Genomic DNA, 13,217 nt, shown 5'->3' with positions numbered 1-13,217 from the left:
ATCAATTACTTACAATGCAACATTCTTTATTAGTGAACTGCTCCTTCCATAAGCATGAAAATATTGTGGATTAGTGCCTGTGCTTACCCATACAACACTTTAAAAAGACATACTATATAAATGCATATGTGGAAAAGAAAATATATTTCCTGTTGTTGCAGTCATGTGAGGCTAGAACAGCTCCTAGTACATATCTGTGTCCATCTGAAAGCAAACACTAATTAGGCAGCAAGAACACCTTCATCTCTATGGAAGGAATCCCTGTTATAATCACAATTTTCCTTAAAAGACCATTTTGTGAGAATTCCTCTTGGATGCAGTCCATAAAAAGCATTCCTCCTTCACCACCTTTTTTGTATGCATATCTCTTTCCAACATCTTTGCTGGCTTTGGTAAGTCTTTGTAAAAATACTTTGCCCAAGGGCTGTGTGTATGAAAGTTCATGAGAAGACAACACCTTAGAACAGCCTCCTATGGGAATGTGTGCTAATTGTCTACTGGGAAACAATGAGGCGAAATTACTGAAGGCAAATAGACTGTGCACTTTGCAAATGCGGTTTTCCCCAGACGTTAGTAAATGTGGCAAAGCTCTGCTGATTTCCATCATCCATTCATATGCAAGCAAAAATGCTTTTTTTGTTTGTTTTTTATTTTTTTTGTACCTGATTGAGTATTCTTTACAAAGTGAATCATTACCACATTTACTAAGAAAAACGAGCATAACTGCACTTGCAAAGAGCACAGTCTCATTGCTTTTGTAAATCCCCCCCCAATGAATCCTGATGATCTAAGCTTATTGTAGAACTTCAGTATGCAAACATTTTTTCCAATGTTGGATAGGGTGGAAAGGGATAGAACATTCAAACGTTTTTACTGCTGTCTGTGCCTTTGGGAGAGATTTACCACCACATTCCGCTTTAGTGACACAACAGGATACAAGTAGATTACCTTCAAGGGGACACATGATTTTAAACTATCCCCACTCTATTGATAAAACCTGTATGTGTCCCTGTAGAAGAGATTCTCCTTGTCGACAAATTGTAGGGACATCTCCTCAACTTAGACACAAATGGCAAAATGTAAAGTTAGTGCTAGTCCTTCCCTGTTTTATCCAAAACTAAACAAAAAGCTTTTTTTTCTGCTGAATCATCTAGAGAAAAATTAGGGTACTCACAGGCATTGTATGACAATCATCCAATTCATCAATTTCTATTTAGGTATCTGTGTCCTTTTAGCTGGCTGAGTACTAAGTTCAGCGGGAAACAATTTATTGTGCAGGTTAGGAAACCTATACTAATTGCTATTGTTTACCATTGATAAGATGGCACCACTCCTGTTACTGGCTCTTCCCCCCTCTCTAGCTCTGTCATCTGCTTTTCTATGCTGAAAGAAGTCAGATCATGCCTGAACCATGAGAGAAAAACACAACTTTTTTTTTATAAAACTCCCCTAAAATGGACATTTCCTACTCAATGGTGGCAACCGTCCCTTATTTTCTGGCAAAGTCCTGCAGCTATGTGCTCTGTCCAATTGAGCCGTGCCTCAAGATCACAGCATCACTCTTATTTGAGTGACTGAGCATGCATTTGCTCAAAAAAGGGTTTTACTGAGTGGTTCATGGTCACAAGTGGGTGGTTTCTGCATAATTAGCGATTGTACAAAATAGGCATGAAGTGGCTGTGACCACCCAGAGAGTTGGCAAGAATTTGCTTTGACCAACCAGAAAGAGGGCATGAATTGGCTGGGACCACACAGAAAGAAGGCATTAATTGGCTGGAACCATCTAGAAAGTAGGCATGAATTTTCTGGGACTACAGAGAAAGTAGGCATGAATTTTTGGGGACTACAGAGAAAGCAGGCATGAATTGGCTGAGACCACCCACAAAGAAGGCATTAATTGGCAGGAACCAGCTAGAAAGTAGACATGAATTTTCAGGGACTACAGAGAAAGTAGGCATGAATTGGCTGAGATCACCCAGAAAGAAGGCTTTAAATAGCTGGAACCAGCTAGAAAGTAGACATGAATTTTCTGGGACTACAGAGAAAGTAGGCATGAATTGGCTGAGATCAACCAGAAAGAAGGCATTAATTGGCTGGAACCATGTAGAAAGTAGGCATGAATTTTCTGGGACTAAAGATAAAGTAGGCATGAATTGGCTGAAATCACCCAGAAAGAAGGCATTCATTGCCTGGAACCATGTAGAAAGTGGGCATGAATTTTCTGGGACTACAGAGAAAGTAGGTATGGATTGGCTGGGACCATACAGAAAGTGGTCAGGATCACCCGTAATGAGCGCTTGATATGTGCAGGCTTTGGCCAAGGGTGACAGTGTTCTGGAGGTTGGGACAAAGATGTTGGCAAGTATGCAATACTGAGACTGCTCATGTGATGCTCATGTGATATATCCCTCTTGGCACTTGGAAATAGGAACTGATGGGAATCCATGTGTAAATTTAAAAAACAGCAGCAATTTAGTGTATGCTTGTTAAATTTCTTAAAATGATCTTATTTGCTTACTTTTAGTCTTTTACATATAACATTGAAAGTGCTTTGTTACATCTGTTTGATAAGTGTGTAACCTATAACTACAGCTGTTAACTGCTGTGTAACTTCTTCCTTTGTTGCTGCTGTATTATCCTTCTGCAATGTGGACAGGGTTAACCAAATATTAATTCATGCAGAAGTGCAGCAGTCATCTTCAAGAAGACCACTTTGCAATGCTCGTCTGTGAAGTGTCTCCAGTGCAGGGGGCAGCCATTTTAGCTGAGTCTGAATAGATCCTGGCGGCAATTGGCTGACGATACAAAGCAAGGAGAAGGATGTCTGCAGGCTGCCGAAAGGTAAGGAGAGGACAGTCTTAGGCCTGGTTCATATTAGTACAATTTTACATACGACGTGAGTTGCAAAGAATTGTATGACAATGCCTGTTCACAGCAATGCAGCACAGCATTGTGCATTTTTGGAAAAAGGCTCTGTGCTACTTTGGTGCAATTGCAGTTCAATTTTGGTTCTTTCAGATTTCAATGGAAATGCACCAAAAATACAAAATGTGCATGAATTTTTGCAGGTTGTTAACCACTTCCAGACCGGACACTTTTACCCCCTTCCTGACCAGGGCAATTTTCAGCTTTCAGCGCTATCACACTTTGAATGACAATTGCGCGGTCATGCAACACTGTACCCAAATGAATTTTTTACCATTTTTTTGAGACAGATAAAGCTTTATTTTGGTGGTATTTATTCACCGCTGGGTTTTTTATTTTTTTGCTATGTAAATGAAAATGTCCAAAAATTTTGAAAAAAAGTGTTTTTTTAAATAAAATTTTGCAAATAAATAATATTTCATCATAAATCTTGGCCAACATTTATTCTGTTATCTTTTTAGTATAAAAAAAAAATCCAAATTAGTTTATAACCAAAAATTACAAATAATTTGTAAACATTTTTTTTTACATTTTTATTTTATTTTTTTATATTATTATTTTTTATTTTTTACATACTGTCGCCCCAGCAGTACAGTGTCACCATGGTGACACTGTACTACTTGTCGGGTGTGATGAAGATTTTTTTTTTTTTACACTGATTGCTTTTACACCCATATAGGATGTAAAAGCAATCATTTCTCTTTCTCTCTGTCTGCATTCTTGCAGTCATTGAGAAGTACTGAGTGAGCTGTGATTGGTCACAGCTTGTCACATGGTACAAGGCTGTTGTGAATAGCCTTGTACCATGTGACCTCTGTGATCATTCACAGATTTCACACGTAGTAAGCAATGATGTCACAAGTGACATCTTGCTTACTTCTTTGCATGTGATCACTGATTGGCCAATCAGTGATCACATGATCGGGAGGACACAGCGGGCACCGGATCACGGTGCTGCGAGCTCCCAGGGAGCGCGCACAAGCAGGGGGCAGGGAGGCCGTTTATAAATGGCCACCCGACCCTGCACTGCCACCGTCCGGCCGTTTATACACAACGGCCGGTCGGGAAGTGGTTAAGGATCCTTAACAACCAGCTTACAGTGTCCTTCTGACCAAAATATGCAGTAGTATAAAAATGCATGAAGAATACATAAAAAAGCTGTATTTATGCTGAGATTAAATTACACACAGGTGGACTCTAATTACTAATTAGGTGACTTCTGAAGGCAATTAGTTCCACTAGATTTTAGTTAGGAGTATCAGAGTAAAGGGGGCTGAATACAAATGCATGTCGCACTTCCCAATAAAATACATTTACGTTTTTGGTTGTAACATGACAAAATGTGGAGAATTTCAAGGGGTATGAATACTTTTTCAAGGCACTGTACATATTTCTCCTGTTTAGCCCAGAGTGTGTGGCCACCTTAACAACACAGCTACATAAGGGGTTGCCTACCAGGTGGTAAAAACCAGTTCTGAACTTAAAAGGCATTCATCCTACCTATGCTCATCTCACAGAAAGGTGTCCTGATATGCTGCAAAATCTTTGCCATTTCTCAATGTTTATTCTTGTTCTGTATATAGCCCTGCAGGACAGACAGTGCGCAGTCCACATGTGCTTTTCTGCTTCACTGCAACAAGGAAACAGGAGACCTTACTCAGAGAAAAGACATTTAGTTTACCATAGACGCAGCTACAAAATTATAAACACTGCCATCTACTGATTGAAGAATATATCTCTACTGAATAAATAAAAACTGTATTCCAACAATTCTCATTTCTGCATTACAAGAACTAATCCCTTGACTAAGTCACATCAAAATGTTGTCTTAGTTGGAGAAAAGTCCTCTGGGTGCTTGATCCCCCTATAATGGGAAATCTATGGATGCATTGCAGCAACAGCCCTGTAAGATCTGCCAGTGTCTCAGCCAGCACCGAAGTTGTTAATTTGCAAGAACAGCAAGTGCTTATCTGGATCTCCATTCCCCTCCCCCTGATCTAATTCTCTGTTTTGTCTCAGTGTCTTAGCTCTGAAGACAGCCAACTACTTAGTCAAAAAAATAAATAAACTTTTTTTTTGGGTGATGCAACTGCCTCCAAGATTTCCACATATGACTGTTTCTGTTTTGGAACTGCGGGGACGGTACAGCTGGTAATAGTTAAGTCTGTATATTGTATCTTGGAGGAAGTCTACAAGAAGATAATGTACATAATGCATACTCATTTACATCACTCCTCCACACTGCATGTTGCTGTCTGCTTTGTGACTGTACACAGAAGAAAGCTAATAAAATATAAATGAAAAATAGTACAGCCTTGAAGAAGAAATTTAAAAGGTACTGCGTAGACACCTGCCTAACAATATGAAGCTGAAATACAGAAGTCAATTTACCTAGATGACTCTAAAAGCAGGGGCACATTCTATCCATTTAAATATTCCCTTTGATGTAATCTCAGCTTAAATCCAAGGACAAAAGTGTAATACATTTCATTTTACTAGTCCTTAGATGTGGTGGCTGCATTAAATTAGAAGGCAAGTCCAAACCTAACTAAGCTTAAAGTGTTACTAAACCTACAACAGTAAAATCAGTCTGTATATGCAGTAAAGCATGCCTGTTATACTCACTGTGGAACCTAAGGGGTTAATCCTCTGCATTGTTTAGAAATGCTGTTTGATCCTGCCTTCTCTCATCCCCACTTCTTCCAGTGTCCTCCTCTTCTCTCTTAATTAGACATATCATGTAGAGACACTCTGCACATGCTCAGTTTGGTGTGTATTGCCAGAGAGGTTTTTTTTTTCTTGGGAGAGTGCATGTGATCAGCACAGGGCCAATCAGTATTGTCCAGACAGAGGTCAGGGATTCTGCATCCTCCTAGAGCAGAATGGAAACTCCTCCTACAAGCTCTACTGGACACTGATAGAAGTCACAAGACTGCTCTAACTGCTGATGAGAAAAGGTATTTAGCAGTTTATATTTACTACAATAATTGCACTTCCATGTTGGCTGTACTGTGGGAGAACGGATATAGTGAATGCAGGGTCCTGGGTTTAGTAACACTCCCACCTCCATTCTAAGCAATTCTATCTACCCTGTGAAAGAAAAGATGTCTATACTTACCTATTGTAAAGTCGTTCTGGTCCAGTCACATAATCGGGTCTCAGCACTGGCTTCAGTGTAGAGGAGGGACAGCCAACAACTCCAGCTTTACCTTCAGACTTGCACAGTTGTACTGTACTCCTCCTGTACTGAAATTGCACACTGTGCGCATTAAATTGCACACTGTGCAGCATGTCAGATGGAGCCCACCTCATTTCCTGGCTGGAAGACATTCAGCTTCATCTAGCCCTTTCCTCCCCAACCTTACTCTCTGGGAATCCCCCTTTTATTTATTGTATATCAGTTATTTTAACTGGTTCCCCGCAGCCATATAGCAATATATTTAGGGCTGCACAAAATCAGGTATATGTATATATGTGAGTTTGCATTTCCAGGTAGGGGGCTTGCATGTGCCGCCCTACCTGTACCACCATCAGCTGTCGATCACCAGGTCCCGGCCGGAGATTCCCTGCCAGCACCCAGTGATCGCTGAGGAACAGTGACAGGGAAGAGGTCTGTGCGTAAACAACACAGATCTCTCCCCTGTCAGCACCAGCATGCTGTTTTGTATTGCTCTACAAAGTGCCGCCCTAGGCAAACGCCTTGTTTGCCTCACGGCAAATACGCCCCTGAGGGCAAGTCATTAAAGCATATCTGACCCAAAAAACAAAAACATTATGTAATGTAGCTTACCAGTCCTTAGATGTGGTGACTGCATTAGATTTTTTCAGACTTTTTTTCCTTATTTGCACCTGGTGATCCTACTAGTAACACAATTCCTGTCCTAGGGTGACCACTTATTCTCCATACTGTGTCTCTGGAGATGTAGCATTGTCACCCTAGGACAGAAAAAGGTTTAGGACTACAGAACACCTCCATTCTCGTTATGATATGGGGAGGTGTTCTGTAGTCCGCAGAAAGAGCTGGAAACAATGTTAACTCATAAACGTCAGCAGAGGTAGAGAGCAGAGAAAGTTATCAGATCACAAGCTTTCTACAAGATCAGTGGTGTTTTTTTGCATCTGTAACTCTACCCTCCAGAGAAACCGCTGAATTGTTTTACAGTTTCTCTGCACACCTGAAGATGACACACCTCGGTCACCCAGCACTAGAGATGGGCTTGATCTTTGAGTCGGACGTAAGTTCGACTTGAACATCGTCCATTAATGTGTTCAGGGAACACATGAATGGTAAGGTCACCACAAGCAAGGTACAATGCTTTGGCCAATCACAGCACAATAGCGTGGAGTTGTCTGTGACATCACCAGGGGCGGACTGACCATTTGGAAACTTGGGCACTGCCCAAGGGCCCGGGGTCAGTAGGGGGCCCCGTGAGATGCCCCTGGTACCTTTTTCATAGGCTTTTTTGAGTTTGGGCAAGGACACAGGGGCCCCATGATCCCCTATTGCCCGGGGGCCTCATGAGTTGTCAGTCCGCCCCTGGACATCACCACTAGCTCCGCCCAATTGTTTACATCTGACCGGCAACTGTCAGACCTGTCAGATGCAGCGAGTGCAAAAAATGGCCTGGTCAGGAAGGTGGGTAAATCCTCTGGAGGGCAAGTGGTTAATCAACAAACATTGAACCAGTCAGACAACCAGTAAATCTGCCAGGTCAGCAATTTACAAAGTAGAGATGCCAGGACTAGGATGACAGCACTGAGTGTGCAGCCTTAAAACTGAACAAATATTCTCAACATACAAGAGGCATGTGTGTTCTTACCTAAATATTAGAGTGTTTGTGTATTTCTTCCAGATCTTCCTGTAATAAAATCCAGTCACAGCTGCTCTCCCTTTTTGTGCACGATGACTGGTCCTGTCTCCGCCCCTTCTGTAGTTTTCTGCAGCCAACCTGCAGTAGGTGGAGCCTGTTGGGCCCCTCCCACAGCTCTGCTCATTGTTCAGTACAGTAATGATGCCACTGCTACTTTTCCAATTAACATTTGACTGCAAAGGCATTTGATGCACACAAAGTGGATTTATATCTATTTAAAGCGGAGTTCCACCAAAATGTGGAAGCTCCACTTGTTTGCCCAACTCCCCCCTCCACTGTCATCTTTGGCACCTTTTGGGAGGGAGCGGGTACCTAGTTTTGACAGGTACCCTCTCCCACTCCTGGCTCAGTTCGCCGCGGCAAAGTGAGATGGAAATTCTGCCCTCTCCTTCCTCCCGCAGTCTCCTGGGAACTTTCACAGGTCCCAGAAGACTGCTGGACCAATCAGGATGCGCAGCGCAACCCATGCATGCGCTATGAGTACCAGGCTGTGAAGCCATAAGCTGTCACATCCTGGTGCCCACAGTTGAGATGCCGGCGCTATGGAGAGAAGAGACAGCACGGGTGAAGACATTGCTGGACCCTTGGACAGGTAAGTGTGTGTTTATTAAAAGTCAACAGATACAGTTTTTGTAACTGCTGACTTTTAATAAACACAAAAATGGCTGAAACTCCGCTTTAGGGATATATTTAACTGAAAGATTTTGTGAGCTTTAAAGCTGAACGCCAGACAAGCAGCTAAACTCACAGAAAAGATGGATATGAGGGTTTCTTTACCTGCCAAGAGATTATTTTTCTTTCCATCCAGTCCTGGGATTTCCACAACCCTCCCAGACAGCATAGACCTGTCTGGAGGGACAGACCTGATTTTTCTCTGCTGAAGGTAAAGTGGTTATAAAGGCTCAAGGTTTTTACTTTCATGCATTCTACGCATGAAGGTAAAAAACCTGCGTGCAGCAGTGCCCCCCAGCCCCCCCAATACTTACCTGAGCCTCATTGCGATCCAGCGATGTGAACAACAGCCTCAGCTGTCCCGGGTCTCTGCCTCCTCATTGGCTGCGATCAGCAAGAAAAAGCCATTGGATCCCGCTGCTGTCAATCACAGCCAGCCAGCCAATGGACACACAGAGCATCTGGTGCCCCCATAGCAAGCTGCTTGCTGTGGGGGCAACCAACAGAAAGGAGGAGCCAGGAGAGCCTGTGGGGGACCCGAGAAGAGGAGGATCCAGGCTGCTATGTGCAAAACTACTGCACACAGCAGGTAATTATAGCATGTTTGTTATTTAAAAAAAAAGAACCTTTAGAATCGCTTTAACCGCCCACCATACAAAGAAATGACAGGAGAGCAGCGGCTCTCTCGTTCCTCGGGGGATGACATATGATGTGCTCCCACTCTAACTGCGCATGCGCTCCCCCAGGGGCGCAGCAATCAGTGGTGCGCTGTGTCCCAGGGTAACGGCATTCCTAAGAGGGGACATGTACACTGATCATCAGTGCCTGATAATCTGAGTAGCCCCATTAGTGCCACCTGTCAGTGCCCATCAATGCCACATACCAGTGCCCATCAGTGCACATCAATACCACATATCAGTGCCCATCAGAGCTGCCTTTCAGTGCTGCCTATCAGTGCCACTCAGTGCTGCCTATCAGTGCCAGTCAGTGCCGCCTATCAGTGCCAGTCAGTGCCACCTATCAGTGTTCATCAGTTCCGCCTATCAGTGCCCATCAGTGCCGCCTAACAGTTCCAATCAGTGCCGCCTATCAGTGCCAGTCAGTGCCACTTATCAGTGCCATCTATGAGTGCTGCCTTTCAGTGCCCATCAGTGATGCCTGTCAATGCCCACCAGTGATGCCTGTCAATGCCCATCAGTGCCGCCTATCAGTGCCTCCTCATCAGTGCTGACTATCAGTGCCCATCACTGCAGCCTATCAGTGCCCATCACTGCAGCCTCTTTAGCGCACATCAGTGAAAGAGAAAAATTATTTATTTACAAAATTTTATAACAGAAACTAAGAAAAAACTTTATTTTTTTTTAATTTTCAGTCTTTTGTAGTTTGTTTAGCAAAAAATAAAAAAAACAGTAGTGATTAAATACCACCAAAAGAAAGCTCTATATGTCTCAAAAAAAAGATAAAACATTTTGTTTGGGTACAGTGTTGCATGACCCGCAATTGTCATTCAAAGTGCGACAGCACTGAAAGCTAAAAATTGACCTGGGCAGGAAGGGGGTAAAAGTACACGGTAGGCAAGGGGTTAAGGTGTATGTCCAAGCCTTACCCATATTTGTCTGCAAACCTCCCTGTCTCTCTAGACCCTAGAGCATATCTTTTAGGTTGTTTCTGTGGGAAGAAACAGCTTGCTGAATTTCAGGCAGATCAACAAGATTAGAGGAAATGAATTTATTCTCTCTTGAGAAGAGGAGATTAAGGGGGGATATGATCAACATGTATAAATACATCAGTGGTTCATATAGTGAATTTGGTGTAGAGTTATTCACCCTGAGGTCATCACAGAGGACAAGGGGGACACTCTTTACATCTGGAGGAAAAGGAATTTAACCTCCAAACACGGAAAGGTTTCTTCACAGTAAGAGCTGTGAAAATGTGGAATAGACTCCCTGAAGAGTTAGTTCTGGCCAGCTCAGTCCTGGATTCTTTCTTGGATACACAGAATATAACTGGATACTAACATTTATTTGTAATGTACAGCACTGAGCGAACTATTGGGGCTTTATAAATACTGTATAATAATAATAATAGGTAAAGTTGATCCAGGGAATATCCGATTGCCTCTCAGGGGATCAGGAAGGAATTTTTTCCCCTGCAGGAGCAAACTGTATCATGCTTTCCTGGGTTTTTGCCTTCCTCTGGATAAACTGTGGGTGTAGGATTATAACTTTTTTTTAATGGTTGAACTGGATGGACTTTTGTCTTTTTTTTAGCCAGATTAGCTATGTAACTATGTAACAGGTATTTCTCTCTATTTGCAGCTTTTTTTAATGGAATTGGGAAATGCGCATGTATTGGAGAAATGTACTGAATGCTGCTTTCTATTTTTTTCTGGCATACACTTTACTTAACCCTTACATGTATTGTTCTTTCCCCAGCCTGTGTCTGAACAGTGAAAGTAGAAGCAGCAGAATGATGAGCTAACGTCTCTGTCATGCTGCAGTTTTCTCCCATCAGCATGACCCTTCTTAGCACATGAGCATTGCAGCACAACTGATTGGATCACTTTGCAGCTTCTTCCTCTTCCAGTCAGAGCTTTGCTGTACAGAGACTGCAAAAGGCTGGTGGCTACCAGGTGAAATCTACTTACACTGCTTGCACTTAAAATGCATTTACTAATGTATTAATAATACTGCCTTAAATTGTGTTTTTTTTTTAAATGCCAGGGGCTCCACCTTGAAAAAAACATGCAGAGGTGGCAGCATACCTTTCTCTGTTCACAAGGTACCCTATATGTTCCCACATAGCTAGCACACATACAGGAGACTTTATGAAAATGTCCTATCAAGTTCTCAGTGATGTCGCTTTAAATTCAAGTCTGTTAGCATGCATTGCTCTATGTTTGGATTTCTGCTTTCTGTTTTTTTCCAAGTAGCCAAAATCTTAAGAGCTCTTTGTATTGTAAAATGTTATTTTTTCTGTTTTTGGCTTAAGCACACATTCATTAGTGAATAAACATTAATTCTATTGCAAGCAAGCTCTAAAATTAGTGCATGTAGGGGTACATGTATAATAAGCAAAACAATATTAAAAATTAGATTAAAAGAAAAACTGTACTTGTGTGTATCTTATTTTGCAGATGATTCCACCATTGAGCCTGTATTAGTGGGCTTATATAAGACTTCTACAAAATCATAACAATCCTTGTGTCTGTGACTAATTTACCAATGTGACTTTTAAACACTTATATAAAATGTATTTTCTTATAATAAAAAAGGCCTTTTTTTCCTTCATACTATTCTTATACCAATACACATAATAAATAAATAAAATCAATCAATAAAATAAATAAACACAAAAAAAAGTACCTTAAAAAATTAACTCTCTCAAATCTGCTCATATAACAATGAAATTAGGAATTACACAAAAATGAATAAATAAATAGCAAAAATACTTTGCTATAACAATCATCTGCTCTTCTGTTAAATTCAACATGATATTTTAATTTATAAACAATGCAATGGTTAAAAATGATCTTAATTTCATCATTATTTTGCATCTATGCTGCACTATCTTTGAGACAGTGTAAATAGTTGTGGATAACAATGCAATAAGTAAAAAAGAAATTAAGAGAACCCTAGTTTGCAATCTGTAGAGTAATCAAATCTTCAAGACTGATGTAATAATTTCTGTTTAGCAATAATTTTCCTTTGGGGTTAATAAAGTATTCTGAATCTGAGTATTCTGAATTTGCAAAATGTGCGGTAACTGAGAGCAACCAAACAACAGCTATAATATGCCATGACTACCCTAAACTTCTAGCGCTGGTATCAGTTTGGTTTCTATGAACAGCCCTACATCATTGCTGTCTGCTATTAAGTAAAACTTTATGGGCCAGATCCATGAAACCTGGGGAAAGGAAACGTTGTTGATCACAACCATCAATCAGAATTTTCTGTTTAACTTTTGATTGCTATTAGCAATAACTCCAATTTTGTGCTCTGTCTTTTTCTGGTTTCCACGAATAAGCCCCCACATTTTATATTTGAATGTCACATTTTTCCTAAAAGCTTTTTAAGTACTTTTTACTTTTTGGCACTGTTCTATTATAGGCAAGTATGTGGGTAAGACTTTCTTTGCTGTGTGTTTTTCCAGAATGCCTATAAAGATGAGAAATGGTAATATATAACTTACCCATTGGTGGCTTGGAAGTACTAAGGATCCCAGGATATCTGCCATAGCTCCAAGCATCTGATCCGTCCGGGCAACATGTCGCTGAGGGGTCTTCATGTTATACATCCAAGTCCTTTAGGTGTTCCTTTGTTGTTCTGTAGTCCAGTAGATCCAGTCTCAGCCAAAGGCAGGGGCTGCAGCCATTGAAGTGGCAGTCAGCAGCAGTCTAATCTGGAAAGTTGTGGAGAAGACAGGTTAAAGAGTCACCTAGCAGAGCCTGTAGAGTGTGTGAGCGCTGCCTGTGATAGAAGAGCAGACTGCTGAGAGGCTGGGAGAGGCACTGAGCACAGCAAGCTAAACAGTGATAAATTCAGCAATAGCTAGAAGGCCAGTCCCTTTCACCAACTCCCCTCTGCAAGCCTCACTGGCCTCATTGCTCTGTTGTGGAAGGCAGCCATATGTTTGGTGTAAGTTACCGTAACATCCCAAGAAACAGCTGGGATTAGGAGCAGATGCTTAACACTTTTACTGCCAGGAATGTCTGCACTAAGGCCTCTCTCTCACCATCAATGCTGTCAC

General features: G+C 41.6%; 1 protein-coding gene across 1 annotated transcript in view; it reads right to left on the bottom strand.

Annotated features, from left to right (window-relative positions):
• Positions 1 to 13,003, bottom strand: part of ARHGEF25 (Rho guanine nucleotide exchange factor 25) — a 429,432-nt gene extending 416,429 nt beyond the window's left edge. The window contains exon 1 of the mRNA XM_089692599.1: positions 12,660 to 13,003. Within this exon, the coding sequence (XP_089548725.1) occupies positions 12,660 to 12,764 (105 nt within the window). The 5' untranslated portion in view covers positions 12,765 to 13,003. The remainder of the gene's footprint in view (positions 1 to 12,659) is intronic.
• Between the last annotated feature and the right edge of the window lie 214 nt (positions 13,004 to 13,217).

The sequence above is a fragment of the Staurois parvus genome, unplaced genomic scaffold (genome assembly GCF_062004578.1).
Source record: "Staurois parvus isolate SC_StPar_1 unplaced genomic scaffold, SC_StPar_1.0 ptg000023l, whole genome shotgun sequence".
Taxonomy (NCBI): Eukaryota; Metazoa; Chordata; class Amphibia; order Anura; family Ranidae; genus Staurois; species Staurois parvus.
Note: the sequence above shows the minus strand (reverse complement) of the source record. Positions and strands in the feature narration are given on the sequence as shown.